This window comes from Lycium ferocissimum, chromosome 1, assembly GCF_029784015.1.
Source record: "Lycium ferocissimum isolate CSIRO_LF1 chromosome 1, AGI_CSIRO_Lferr_CH_V1, whole genome shotgun sequence".
Classification (NCBI taxonomy): Eukaryota; Viridiplantae; Streptophyta; class Magnoliopsida; order Solanales; family Solanaceae; genus Lycium; species Lycium ferocissimum.
This window is the reverse complement of record NC_081342.1, coordinates 7547158-7562166: the sequence shown is the minus strand read 5'-3', so window position 1 is coordinate 7562166 and position 15009 is coordinate 7547158. Positions and strand designations below refer to the sequence as shown.

The 15009-nt window shown below is 33.9% G+C and overlaps 3 protein-coding genes across 3 annotated transcripts; all 3 read right to left on the bottom strand.

Moving 5' to 3' along the window:
• Nucleotides 1-640: 640 nt before the first annotated feature.
• LOC132068290 (late embryogenesis abundant protein 1-like) lies at nt 641-2425 on the bottom strand. The gene is made up of 3 exons (XM_059461845.1): nt 2314-2425; nt 1586-1723; nt 641-1126 (listed from the first exon to the last, which is right to left on the bottom strand). The coding sequence occupies exons 1-3, from the start codon at nt 2356-2358 to the stop codon at nt 1043-1045; spliced, it is 267 nt and encodes an 88-aa protein (XP_059317828.1). The 5' UTR covers nt 2359-2425; the 3' UTR covers nt 641-1042.
• A 2116-nt stretch (nt 2426-4541) lies between these two features.
• LOC132042727 (beta-amylase 1, chloroplastic-like) lies at nt 4542-9020 on the bottom strand. Its single transcript, XM_059433284.1, has 5 exons — nt 8593-9020; nt 7701-8004; nt 5833-6043; nt 5631-5741; nt 4542-5524 (listed from the first exon to the last, which is right to left on the bottom strand). The coding sequence occupies exons 1-5, from the start codon at nt 8897-8899 to the stop codon at nt 4718-4720; spliced, it is 1740 nt and encodes a 579-aa protein (XP_059289267.1). The 5' UTR covers nt 8900-9020; the 3' UTR covers nt 4542-4717.
• Nucleotides 9021-11769: 2749 nt separating this feature from the next.
• LOC132061573 (uncharacterized) lies at nt 11770-12303 on the bottom strand. Its single transcript, XM_059454356.1, has one exon. It carries the CDS (start codon nt 12301-12303, stop codon nt 11770-11772), a length of 534 nt encoding a protein of 177 aa, XP_059310339.1.
• Between the last annotated feature and the right edge of the window lie 2706 nt (nt 12304-15009).

The following is a 15009-nucleotide window of genomic DNA, read 5'->3' as shown; positions in this document are numbered from 1 at the left end:
TCCCTTCATTAGTCTACTCACTGTATGCTAACGGGAAATTTCCGAGGTGTAACAGAGAGTTGGTCAACAATCGGTGGGGAGCAATTTAGTATGTGTCGTGCATAGTAACTAAGATTCCTATTACACCTAGAGTCAACTTCAATTCACCAAACGAAGGTTACATTCATCTCGACTGGCGGTATTGGTATTGTAGACTCATACAAAAATATCGAGTAGAAAGTTAATGTATCAAACTGTACCCTAGCTTTTATAGTATATATTTTCAATCGCGTGGCAATTGATTCGATAAGTTACGTGTTTGGTGCACAAAGACCTAAATTATTTCAAGTGTTTGTTTTACAATCCGTTTCAAACTTGAACTAGAGAATCTGAAGTTTAAAAATATGTTTAATGAGTATTTCAAATTTCACTAGTAAAACATGTTCAAAATACACAAGACTTCCAGATACCTTTTTCAACATCCACTTCGATTACTCTTCTTTTTCAAAATTTCAACCAAACCACGTGAAAACACCTACTAAACCAGGTTGCAAATTGGTGTCCCGTCAACTTGTTTATAGAAAAGTGTAAAGAAGAGTCATCAAGGACAAACACCCAATCTAGTAATGTAATTTGGGAATTAAACTCCAATTGACATCAAGGACAAACACCCAATCTAGTTATGTAATTTGGGAATTAAACTCCAATTACTTGTATAGTGGACACAAAGGAAAAACAACAAAGGATGAATTTGCAAAACCAAAGAAACTTTCTTATTACATACTGATGAGAATTCTAACGAGAGAAATCTCAATCAATAAAACAACTTCCCTAATACCAATAAGGTGCATGGACTTAAAGCCATATTACCAAACCTATGAAATCATCTCAATCTATAAGAATCATTTTTGTAATTCTCTTTGTGAGAGATCTCCAACAATAAATCAAAACCTAGTACTAATGTTTTCACTTATATGCTTAATAAAAGCATATGAAAACCCTGTAATTAAATGAAAATGAAAGATGATATGAACTGAGAAATGTGTTTCAGCCCTCATCTCTCTCACTTTTTGTCTGATCCAATTCCAAGTGTGTTCTTCACTCCATCAACTGCACCTTGAGCCATGTTGATCACTTGCTCTCCAGTCTGAATTACAACAAAAAAAAAAAAAAAAAAAAAAAAGAAGAAGAAGAAGAAGAAGAATTAATAGGAATGTTATAAATAAATAAAGGAAAAAAGAATCGGAAGTTTTGAGTATACTAATGAGTTTTTTTAAGGATTAACTTATAACTGACAGTTAAAAAAAAATTCACAATATCCGTACATTTTAACTTGTTAAAGCAAGGACCTTTAGTTATCCAAGGATTGCTTGTTATTTTTTCACGTACTCTAATAGTGTAATTTTTTTCTAAACTATCAGTGTATATAAATTAAATTAATCCCTCATGTCATTCAAAGTGACCGACCATGTCATCTTTATCCTTCAATTTATGTGCCCTGAACCTTCAACATCTTTAGCGGAATTTAAATATATTTTAAAATCTTGAACATTTTTAGTGAAATTCTTGAATTCGCTTATTATATATCTACTGATAGATAAATTACCTGCTGAAGGAATCCAGGGTTGTTCTGGTCTTTGTTTTGTTGAACAGATTCTTGAGCACTTTGGGTAGCATTTTCAGCCTTGTCAGCCATTGAATGTGCTGTACTCTTCGCTGAATCTGCCATTTGTTCTGTCTTGGCCTGTTTCATTTGTTGTTCATCAATGGTATCAAATTTAGAAACAATGAAGTATAAAGAATAAAGAAAAAGAATAAGCAAGTTTAAAGGATTTTACAAAGCTTTTTAGTTTTTTTTTTTCTATTACATAGAGGAACAACAATGGTTGATGGAAAATATAATAGGAACGTTCAACTGAAGTATTCTCGACACAAAATATATATATAAGTATTAGATTTTGAATAGCTAATTTTAAACGTGTGATGGATTCAGTGGTAACTGATTAGAATCGTAACAATTACTAACATATCAAATTAAAGTCTGAAACCACTTTTGAGGATCAACAAAGCAGGAATGGAAAAGGGATTATGAGAATGAAACTTACACCTGTTGTGTGGAAGATTACTATTAGATTAAAAGTCTTAGATTAAAAGTGTATATATATATATATATACACACACACATATATACACACTCTATAAAAAAACAACAATAACAATATAGTCTAGCTGACTGTTGATACTACTAGGGTACGTACTAGCTATAACTGTCGGTACTATAAAAACAATTTTAATTTGTAACGACTAATTATTGCATGCAGTGTGAAGTATTACCTGAGCCTGGCCGTGGTACTCACCGGCTTGTTGAGCACTTGACATTTTGATTATTGATCCGAAAGATTTTTTTTTTTTCACAAAAAAATAGATAGATATTAGAATTTTTTTTTTTGAATAACTTCTAGGTTGATTAGACCTATTTATAGTGATGTTATTGGTTTATTGATTGATGATCCATGTTTTTCTGCTTTTGACTGGGATTCCCGTGGTTAACTTAGGGTAGCATTTGGAATATATAGGAACTTTCATAATGACTCTAAATAGAGCATAAATTTATAATTTAAAGCTAAAAAATGATGCAAATACAACCCTTATATGTAGGAAATGGTGCCCGTTAAGAGGAATAAACTCTGAAAAACAAAGGAGGACTTACTAGAAAATCGTAAGATTAGATAAGAATTAATATGCACTGGTACAGAGTACCATGTACGGGTGGATTTATTAGTAGCAAATTCCGAAGTGATTTATACTTGGAGAGAAAAAACAGTGAACTCAATAGATGAGAAATATCACTGAATATAACTTAAAACTGTCATGCAAATTAATCCATTAAGTTAGTTAGCATGCTTTCCTTTCTTAAAGATAGGATTTTGTCTAATATCAAAAGCTTGAAATGTATGTTTTTAAATTTTAAGTCAGGCAAGGAAAGATCAGACACTAGTAACTTTGTCAAAATAGTCGTTTTTGTTTTTCTTATTGTTTTTACTCATGTATGTTCACCACACTAACAAAATCCACAACAATAGCTTAATTATTTTTTAAAAAATTCAGCCAGTATGTAGTGTAATATTACTGTATATACACTTATTATATATATTTGTTAGATACTAAGTATACACCGTCAACGATTACAAGCTATTAATCTGGTTAAATTCTTTTGTAGCCGGCTAGAGCTAAACATGTTAAGATCCTGATATTATATTCTCTTATACATTTTGTTTCCTCCTGTATGTTTTGCATTTGAATTGGTGGAGATGGTATTTCAAGTCTAGATTGATCCTCCAACTTGGATTATGGTTAGCAGCATTCTAAGTTTAGATAAGAAAGAAATATAAAGAAAATTCTGGAAGAACTCCATGCTAATCTACAGCCACAGGTGGTCTTTTCTGAGACATAAAATTAAGTGGTCAAAAATAAAAACTCAGTCGAAATCTAACAGAAAAAACGGAAAGAAAATAATGTACATCCATTTATCCTCATCAACAGTACACATTACTGTTCGAGTTTGTTTTCATCTTTTTCTTTCATTGACTTCATTTGCAAAATTTAACCGATACAAGAAGTGAAACCGTCCCATCCACAATCAAGCAAACAGATAAAGAAGTTATCTCAATTACCTAACTTTTGTAAGGTCCAAATCATCCTATTGAACAATTGAGTGATTATTGTCCATTCGTAGATCACTGGACTTTATATGCCACATGTGTATGGCTTAAATTAAATTCTCGTCTGAAGGTTGATATCGTATAGTTTAAAAAAGAAGATTAGTAGTTGAGCAGTTACGTTAGTGCATAAGATCCATGTGAAAAGAAACTAAAAGCTGGCAACTGCAAGAGGTAGTATAAGTTTTGTCAATACGTTATACACTGAAGATCCGTGTGAAATAGTACTTCTTTTATGACAGCTCCTGGCCACAGAACTTACACACGATATCGATAAACTTCCAATTGGGAGAGGAGTAGACTCGTGTTACACTTTAATACCAAAATTTCTGGTCCTACTAAGCACCAACCGCCCCGCGGGGGGGGGGGGGTGATTTCGGGTTTAACCAAGGTCAATAATTTCAGCTCATAGCTCATATGTTCTAGTCTTCTAGATAAACTCAGAAAATCAAATCAATCGTAAGCAAATTGCCACTACTTCCATTGAAGTCCAACTACTACTTTAACTTTTGGAGTCTTTGCACCTATCATGTGCTCATAGGAATGGGTTGACCACTTGACATTAAAAAAAAAAAAAAAAAAAAAAAAAAAACCAGCGCACATCCCTGAGTTTAGATTGGGGACAATTACAGAAGGAAAATAGAGAGGAAATAAAGTTTTCAAGTGTTTAGTATTCGAAACCCACTACCCGATTAATCTAGGTTCGCACCACATAAAGCTTCTTAGCAAAATATTTTTCATTCTCCAGTCGCCTCAAGTTGAGAGTGAAGAAATTTCAATCATCCAAAAGACTACCTGAAATTCAAGAATACACTACAGTACTTTCGGGATTCAAGAATTGCATTTACTAAACTGAATTATGTATCATTTCATTAAGAAATACATCTAACTTTGAAAAATTACACGGTGATACGTTTTACAACATAAGAACAACAACAAAGTTAAGATCCCTGTAACATGTTGAAAAACTGCATGCTAGAAGGATCAATTATGGATAAGTTTTACAGACTTGGATGTGCCTAGTGCATGAGGGCTACTGCAGCTTCTTGCACTAAAGGCTGAGTTATATGCACGAAATGCTCTGCCTCCCTCTCTACTTGTTCTCGGCACTGGTTAACATCTTTTCCTTCTTTCATTTTCTTAACAAAGGCAACGAACCGCCTCCAATTATCAGGATGGAACAGGTCCGGATTCATCCTCAAGTATGTAAACGCACACATCTCTCTGTCACCTGATTGATCGTCGATATTCAATGAGGATGCTTGAAGGATCTGTTCATGTGCATAGTCATCGTATCGTGGCAATGCATTCTCCCCAGCAAGTGGAACTTGAGCTTCCTGAGTTGCTAATGCCACTTGCCTAACCAACTTCTCAGGTGCACATTGTGCATCTTGTGGCTGCTCATGGTCTCGCATTTCAACACATGTGAAGTTGAAAATTGCACCATGGCGGGCAAGCATCTGGGCAATGGGAAGGTAACCATCACGGAAACGGGTGTTGTAGTATCCAGCTGTCAGCTCAGGGGCATGGGACCTTGTTCCATAGTGCCAGTGAATGCCTGCGACCTTAACTGAAATCTTAACACCCTTGTCCTCGAATAAAGCCTTAGCTGATTGCAATATCCTCTCACCATGGTTCAAAAGCATTTGAGAATACCAAGTGAGGAAGAACTCCCCATATTGACTATCCCATCCACCTCCTTCCTTCTTGAAAAAGTTGGTATCTTCTGGCCAATTGTTGTAGTGACCAGCATCTGTTGGGCCCGTGCTTCCCCATTCAGGCTTGCCAAAAGTTTCTGCTGCAGCCTGTAAGCTGCTGATCATGTACTGCAGGGCGAACAATTTATCAGAATAAACATCGGTGATAATTAAGTAATTAAGTACCAAACACAGCATTAAAATATTATTTGAAAAAAGAACTTCGTTTATATACCTTGTCATAACACTGAAAAGCACCAATTCCAGGGAATTTCCATGTTCCATCTTGTTCAGGGTAAGATGGATAGCGGAGCTCTCCAGCTGGACCCATCCCAACTTGAATTTCCTATATTACACAAACAAAACTTGAGCTTTTTATGCTCTCCAACCAGAAATTTCATGCAGCAGGGCTAAAGGTTGAAAAGCGTAAGACTTACCACAATGGTGTCCCCTAAAAGGTTCTCAAATCTATCTCTAAATCCTCTCATGAAATCAGAATAGCATTGGACAGGAGTCCTCCCTTTAAGAACTGGAAGTGTGTCACAACCGAGCGATACATATTCAAAATTCCTCCTTCCCCACTGATCTGTGTATGCAAGGTCTGGATCCTTCTGCATCTCCTCAACAACCCACCTTGGAAGAGGGATCCTGAAATTTTCAAAATCTATTAAGCACGCCTGAAAACAAGGACTACAAAGTAGCATGGAAGTCAAGTGCATAACAAGACTTTACAGTTGATTAACAAAACAGGATCTCAATTATAAGCATGACATTTTTATGGGACTATATCTTGGTTACAGCTCTTCTTTCTTGAATCGCCTTACTTGATGGATGATTAGAGTCTTCACGTTTCAATAATTACTAAGTTAACCCAACTCAACAAGCTTTAAACATTTCAAGCAACAGGGTGACTGGAAAGGGATGTGTTAAAATAAAATTTTCAAATGGCATGGATCTTGACAAGACCAAAGGCGTTCAATAATTACTAAGTTAACCCAACTCAACAAGCTTTAAACATTTCAAGCAACAGGGTGACTGGAAAGGGATGTGTTGAATAAAATTTTCAAATGGCATGGACCTTGACAAGACCAAAGGCGATAAAAAACCAATTCAACGTTTTACTTGCTTACTACATCCTAATATATTGCAGCTTCCCCTTCAATCCTAACCAATTAAAGGTAGGGGAACAAATATATGAATATTTTTTCCTGTCGTCTTTTACCAGCATCGCTAATCAATACATAGTTTATTACACATCCATTTCACTTTATTCAGGTTGATTCCATTTATTTTGTCTTTTTAAGGTAAATTAGAAGTTCTTTAAATAGTTCATGCGACACACCAACCAAAAGAGTATTTCATCAATCAAGTATTCTCAGCACCCAATACAACTAAAACGAGTGCTTTTTCAGATCTGTGATTCTGAATAATGGTTATTTGATACTTGAGCAGGTTTAGGCTTTGAAACTCGCTTAAAGTTAAAAATAAAATTTCAAAAATCCATTTCTTCAAGATCCTATGAATATTTTATCCAGAGATCTAGCAGCTCAATTGATTGGTTAACTAAAATTTCACCTAATTTTATCTTGTTAGTGAGAGTTCAACTAATCTCTTCCCCCATTTCCCCTTGCCCTACCCTTATGTAATTAAAAAATTATGAATATTTTATCAAAAAGTTTTAAATTTGCTTATTTATTCTACCCCCTCCGTTTGACTTTTACTTATCCATTATGCACTTTGCACACCCTTAAAAAATAATAAATGAAGTGCATAATTTACTATGAAACTAATATTTTTAGTGATGCATATTTTTAGTGGATTGGAAAAATAATTTAAAATGAAAATTAATATTACGGGTAAAATAGAAAAAATACGAAATTATCTTCTTTTTTATATGCTAAAAGTGATAAATAAAAGTGAAAATGTATTTTTACAATACTGAAAGAGTAAAAATGAATGTAGGTAGTAGTTAATTAGTTTTCCACTTATTTCTAGATTCAAAACCCCATATTAATATGAGAATAATAAGTTTCGGAACTGAATTAAAAATAACAACAGATAATTAAATAAATAGGGGTCGTTTGATACGCGGAATCCCGAGACTAATTTATCCCATAAAATAATCCCAAGGTTAATAGTATAAGGTGGGATATTCATTCTTAAGATTGTGCTTCATTTTATACTCTATTTGATAGAAGGTATAGATAAATTTATACCTTCTGCCAAACATGGTATAAAATTAATACCAGCTTATACCACATACCAAACGACCCCTAAAAAATAGAGTTTTGAAGAATGTACGTACGTGCAAGAATCACCGACGTTTCCTCCACATTGATGAAAGGACATAACAGCTTGTACTTTGAGCCCATGCTTTTTCGCCATTTCCAAAAGCTCAGCATAACCACCCCAATTATACTCTCCTGGCGCGTCTCTCTCAACCAATCCCCACCACACATCTATCATTATCCCTTCCACTCCGGCACTCTTCAACGCCTGCAAACTAGCGTTCATCGCCTTCCTCCGGTTCACTGTATGGTCCATTTTTACACTATCCAATGGCATCATTACAAATACCGGCACTCCTTTCCCTTTCTCCAGCGAATTCCCTGGAAAAAAAAAATTAAAAATGAGTTAGGATTTGTTATTTTAATTCGTGTCTAGTTCGAATTTATACTCAAACTTATACTTCCTTTTTCTCAATTAGCTCGCTTCCCGAGATTCAAAATGCACCAACAATATTATCTAATACGGTACAGATCTAATTTCAAGAATTATAATTTTGATATATAAGTAGTATATTTGGAAACTACCCAAAAGTAGCAGGATTGAAAATTCAAAATTCAGAATTTTGAAAAAGCATATAAAAAAGTTATGGCAAAGAAAAACTAATAGTAGTTTGAATCTCGATTTCCGAAAAGTGCTACGTAAGTTGGGACGAGGGATTATTTTTTTAATCAAATTAATACATGAGAAAAGTTGCAGACTTACGGGGGTTTTCAAATACATAAATTTTAATCTAAATTAATTTAATTCAATTTAGCTTCAAAGTTAATCAAATTGACCCTCGAAAAGTAAAAAAATATCACATAAATTGAGACGGAGGGAGGTTTTTCTGTTTTAAGGTAAATTTGGTACTATTTTCATAGAGCGGAGATTGTAAATAGCATTCAGAGATTTAAAATAGTTTCGTTCACCTAATTTATGCTCTCTCTCGGCGACCTCAACCGGAGCTTCCATTAATGCTTGACAAGCCACCGATAAATCCGGTCTCATTCCTCCTCTCATCGGACTCAACGGTGGCGATGGCGTCGGCGATACCCTGTCCACGTCAGCACCTGTTTTCTGCACGGATACTCTTAAATTCGTCATCGGTGTTCTCCACATAGCTGATACTGCAGCTGCACTTCCCTTCGCCGGAACTTCGCCGGAAACTCCACCTGTCTCCGCCGTTAACGGTGTTCCTGATAATGCACCGATCTGGTGTGACATACTCATTGCCATAAGATAATATTCAGACAAAAAGTTGGAAAAAAATCCTATGAAAATTTTATGAAGTTTTGTTGTTTTTGTTGTGTGCACTTGAAGAGGCAAATTGATATGATGCTGGAAATGAGGAAGGAGGTGACTGGAATTCCTATTTATAGAGTACGAAAAACTTGGATATCATTATAATTAGAGATAATTGCATTTTCGGTCCCTAAATTATGAATATATTCTGATTTTAGTCCTTGTGATGTCTGATGAATCACATTGAACCTTTAATTAATCGAAATTTGTGTTCCTCTCTTCGTCCCAGTTTAAGTGTTCTAATTTGATTAGATGCAGAGTTTAAAATATAAAGAGAGGCTTTTTAAATTTTGTCGTCCCAAATTTTAAGGTGTATATAAGGTACTAAAATGTCCTTTCAATTTTTTGGTTGTAAACTTATCACGTAAGATATTTTGAATTGTCGACTTACTAAATATAGAAAGAGACATTCTTTTTGAGATAAATAAATAAGGAAAATAAGATACTTAGATTGAGCCGGAGAGAGTAACACTTAAGTTGTATGTAAAAAACTTTCAGGATTATATTACCGTAAAATATGGAGTAACTGTATAAAACTTTATATAATAAATGTGTAATTAAGTGGCGGAGCGACTAATAATTATGATAAATATTCACGAGCAAAGGGACCAACATATCTTTAGTAATTGAAGATTAAATGTTATTAGTCAAATATTATAGGTTCTAAATTAGAATTTAACTATAATTAAGGGACCAAAAATGCAATTATCCTATTATGATAATGTAAAGATCTAAAAGGGACCTTATGTTGACGACACGTGTAAGCGAAGACACGTGGCAAAGATTAACGAATGCGGAGGCGAAGGCTACGATTGGTTGATTCATGTGAAGAGGACGGTGGATTTTCGAGACGCGTGAAGGTTCCAGTGAGGATGCAGCTGAAGTATGGGAAAACGTTTTTTTTTTTTTTTTTGTCCTACCACAAGAATGGGAAGACTGATGGGAAAAAAGTTATACATACTCAATTTGCTCACATCAACCAATAAAATATAAAATACTAGAAGTATTAATTAATCAATATAATACTTTTGAATTACATTTAATTCATATTGAATGAATGTAATGCGTGTAAGTAACAATAGCAATTTCAAATCAAGTGGTGTCATCTATTTGACATTACGTTGCCGAAAGTGTTTTTATTAAATAAATGAATGATGATAAAAAAAGAATTCTAAATAATGATATTTTTACTTTACTTTACTACTAATGTATAAGCGGCAGTTTGAGGAGCTTTCCATTGTCCTCCTTGCCGATCAAAAGGGTTTAATAGGAATTTCAGCAGTTGGGCCCATAGTTCTGCTATAAAGTGGCACCTCATTATGTATCTGTTTTATTTATTTGATTTTCTCCTTCCCACTGATGGGTTAGCGCTGCATAATAGATTCTGCTGACGTTTCCTATAGGTTAAAGGGGGTTACTGGTAAAAGAATTGGGGGTTGTTGAGATTGTAACAATTTGGGACGGTCAAATTAGTATTATATTGCACCAAGTTTGAAACTGCAAGGGTTCTTTAAACATAATCCTTCCAAGGTACTAATAGCTCGTTTGGTCGAACTTAATTTTCTCTAAAATTACTTATTTTTTTAATAAATGTTTATTTTTAAAAAGTGAGATGTTTAACTAAGTTTTTGAAGAAAATAAGTGTTTTTGAAAAGTAGCAAAAGCAGTTTTTCATAAATTAAAAAAAATATCTTCTGTCCAAAAGCACTTTTTCTAAAAACACATTTGAGAAAATACACTTAGAAGCACTTTTTAAAAATTTGGCCAAACACAAACATTGCTCAAAAGTGGTTTTCAGCTTAATTGGCCTAACACAATTTGTTTTTCGTCAAAGGAACTTTTTTATAAACACTTTTCAAAATAAGCTGATTTTAGAAGTTTGGTCAAACAGGCTATAAACCTGTACAAGTAAAATAAGATAGAACATGTAAAATCCTTGGCTATTTTATTATAACTACAGAAACTTTGAAGAAATTATTAGATCAATTTGGAGGTGTAAACATATTTTTCATGTATTTGTATATGCCTCTAACGACGATTATACAAGTAAGCTCTGTATTTACATATATATTTGTATAGTCTTATTCAACTGTGAAAACACAAATGATAAATTTCTATTCCATGCAGTCTTGAGTTGTTGGGCCTGTGCGAGCTAATCTGACTAGTATGTATCATATACAATAGTAATATCGCTAAGAAAATTGAGAAATAGACATCAATTTAGAAACGTTAGAATCTCACTCGCTCTCAACTCAACCCACCCGTCTACAGTTTGTGAACTCCATAGCATGTACTCCCTCCATCTCAATTTATGTGATATAATTTAATTATACACAGAGTTTAAATATGAAACGAAGATTTTTTAAACTTGTGGCATCAAATAAGTTATGAGTATTTGTGTGGTTATAAATCATTTCATTAAATGTAAAAATGTAAATTTTGCAGTTATATTATTTCTAAATATAGTAGTTCTCTTTTGTTCTTCAAAGTTTGTTACTTTTAAGGGTAGTTAGATTACTAGGATTAATTAGCAACAAAAAAAAAAAAAAAAAGATACGTTACTAGGATTAGAGAAATAATCCCGGTGTAAAGTTTTTTTGGTAAATAAAGTAACTTTTATTACCAAAGTGCATCGTGTACAGCTCAAGACGTCAACAAAATAGACGAAAAAGAGAAAACTCTGGGATCTGGACATCCCAGTCCCAGTTGCATCGCCTAGCCTTAGAACATACTATAAGTCTATCTATCTGCCACGGTCTTCCCCGGTAGGAGCTCACCAATCCCTTACTGTTTAGTAACTCCTTTCAGCTTGGATAAAAATTTAGTTTGTCCAGAGTTCTCGCTAGCTTCGACTTCATCCTACCTCGCACACAAATCTGTTGAATTATCCCTCTCACCAGCTGATCAGTAGGTCTTCTCTTGGACTGAAAAATGCACTGGTTCCTCTCATGCCATACTTGATACACGCACCCAGCCAGCGCCATTTTGTAAATTTCTTCCCCTGGTCTTCTGCCCTTGATATGACTGCATGCCCAATTCAATTCATGGTTCCAGGTCATTGCTTGTCTATGAATTCCTTGCCATACCAACAACTTGTTCCATACACCTGCAGCATAAGCACATTCAAAGAATAGATGGTTGATGGATTCATCATTTCTATCACACAGTGGACACACTACGTCATTTGTCGTGCCCCATTCCTTCAGTCTATCCCTAATGGCCAGTCGATCATGGGCAGCGAGATTGAAAATAAATAGCCATCTAGGGAGTCCTTCATTGTGACAGAATAGTCTCCACCAGTGCACTCTTGGAGCTTCACTCTTCAACTTTTGATACATTGCTTTAATAGAATAGTACGGCATAGCAATGAATTCATCTTGGCTTATACCCACTATTTCTATATATTTCTTGGCCTTAAGAATTTTCCTTATCATCCATGAGGCTTGGTTTACTTCCTCATCCCGGTGTAAAGTTAGAATTATTTTATCACGATTATGAATTATTTTGTGCCGACTTCTATGAGATTCTAATATGGGAATTGGCAATTATCGGATAAAAATCCTAAATATCCAAATTATTCTTAATTACCTCGGATAAAGTACCTAAATATCCAAATTATTCTTAATTACCTTGCTTATTTACTTCAAACGATAAACAATAAGGCCAAATATTACACGTTTTGTCATTAATTTGGCATTATCCCGTAATATATTTTTTTAACAACCGGGCACTAGACACGTGGCAAAAGAAGAAGATGATGCCGGCGAAAATGAAAACGGAGTTTTTGTTTGCTTGTTTATTTATTTGTTACATTGAGTTTTTGTTTCTCTAATCCTAGTAACCTCCACACGCGTTGTTTGACGGAGTTTTTGTTTGTTTTATGGTTACATTGAGATACACGAAACGGGAAATGAAAAAAGCTTTGGAGGAAAGTGAAGGAAAAGGGGAAGAGAGAAAGTGGGTAAGGTGACACGTGGTTGTGTTTGGCGGTGAATTGTTGAGTCATTAAGATAAAAGCCGCCACGTAAATTACGCGTTGTGGAGGTTTTTTTTTTTTTTTTTTTTTTTTTGCTATGGGTGACAGTAATAAGAGTTTAATAGTAAGGATAATTATGGTAACCTTTATAATTAAGATTTTGGAGATATTAAAAACAAGTATAATCCTAATTTTACTCTAATCAAATTTATTATTTCCTTTTTAGCGTAAATCAAATCTGTATCCCATATTAGCGTTTATTAATTAAAATTTCAAGTTTCCATTCGTTACAGTTTATGTGAAGTTATTCTTCAATGCCTCATACATTGTGAACTTTGAAAAAAAAAAAAAAAATTAATGATTCGGCCACAGTTGATCCTGAAGAGTTTCTTTTTGCCTCAAGGGTTGTTCACTACTATACATGTTTTTTTTTGTTTTTTTTTGTGACTGCAATATATATCAACAAATTTCAATTTTTTTTTCTTCTTACTTAAGAAACATCTATAACTACAAATATTATATAAAAATTTGCATCAAAATTTTGAAGTGTATTTACATGCTTAAATTAAAGTGATCAAAAGGCATATGGGTCTGGAAAGGAAGTTCCAGAAATGAAACATGAAAGAAGGTTCGGAGGAGAGAGACTACAACGTAGTGCTTAATTTTAGTTTAGGAAAAGAAAAACGAAAAGAGTTGGAAAGAATTGGTGACCCACAATAGCAGGTCATTTTACCTGATGATGTGAAATTTTTTATACACTGGTAATAGTGAGATTATTTTACTCTTTTTTGTCAGGGATATTTTTGTGTGGTCTTTGAGGGTGAGTGGTATTAAAATTAAAATCAGAGATGATGGATCAAAATCTCCCTAAATTATCACGTTTTTATTAATTTCATATTTAATTTATGCCTAACTAGTTTACGTTAGCGTCCTAATTATAATTTTCAGGGGGTATTTTATTTTGAGAGAAAATGAAAGCATAGGACAAAAGGAAAAAATGCATCTTCTTCGACGTGTATTATTATCTGTTATTGAATCTGTTTTGTTTCTTGTTATGTTGCTGTCTATTTTTTTTTTTTTTTAACGGAAGATATATCGGAAATAGCCTCCCTACCCCACAATGGTAGGACTAAGGTCTACGCACGTCCTGCCCTTTTCAGACCCTACTTGTGAAATTACACTGGTATGTTGTTGTATTTTATTTTTTGGATTTTCCACTCGGCGATATTTTTATTTTGAGGTTCAATTAATTTAAACTTTCATCTTCGATGCTCGCTCTGAGCTTGATTAATTTAAATTAATACTGGGATATCAAGTTTTGTGAAATAAATCACTCCCTACCAAAGGCATTCTATTCACATAACTGGAACATACTGTCCTTTGGTGGCTATATATTACTATCAAGTGTAAACAAAGCTCTAAACATACGCCCCTCTCTTCGCTCGGTTGTTAGGCACAAAGAGGATGACAGACTTTGGTTTAACATTTTCTTGGTAAAATAAATTGCTATGTTTGGGTTCCTTTGAGTTGAGTTTAGTTCAACTATGTCTACTCTATATGTTTGATAAAATGTCGTATCAATGAGGTTTTTTTCCCTGGGGAGGTTTTGTCAGTGGAATGGATTTTTATCCATTTCATTGGTTTTAGCATTTAGATTATTTGGGTGGCATTTAATGAAACAACTCACTTAAAACACTTTTAAGATCTTGGTTTCATTTTTGAGATAATTGTTTAAGAATCTTCCAGGCTTAAGAATTCTTTGATTAACATGTTTTAGCCCACTGCTTGTGTATGGAGGTTTCATGTTTCCACAGCAGCATAGTGTCGCCTAAAGCTTGCAATACATTTATCACTTATCTTTTTTGGTCATTTGTCATAGAATTATTCTGTGCTTATTAATCTTGTGGCAGAGACCCAGAATAATATAATTTCAATTTTTATTTCATTAATCAAGCTAGTCGTGAACATCAAGAAAAAAGTAAGGTAATTCTCTTTAAAGTTCCATTACTTTCTACCTTTTGCTTTCAGTTCACAAGAAACAATTCTTTATTTTATTCCCATTACCATT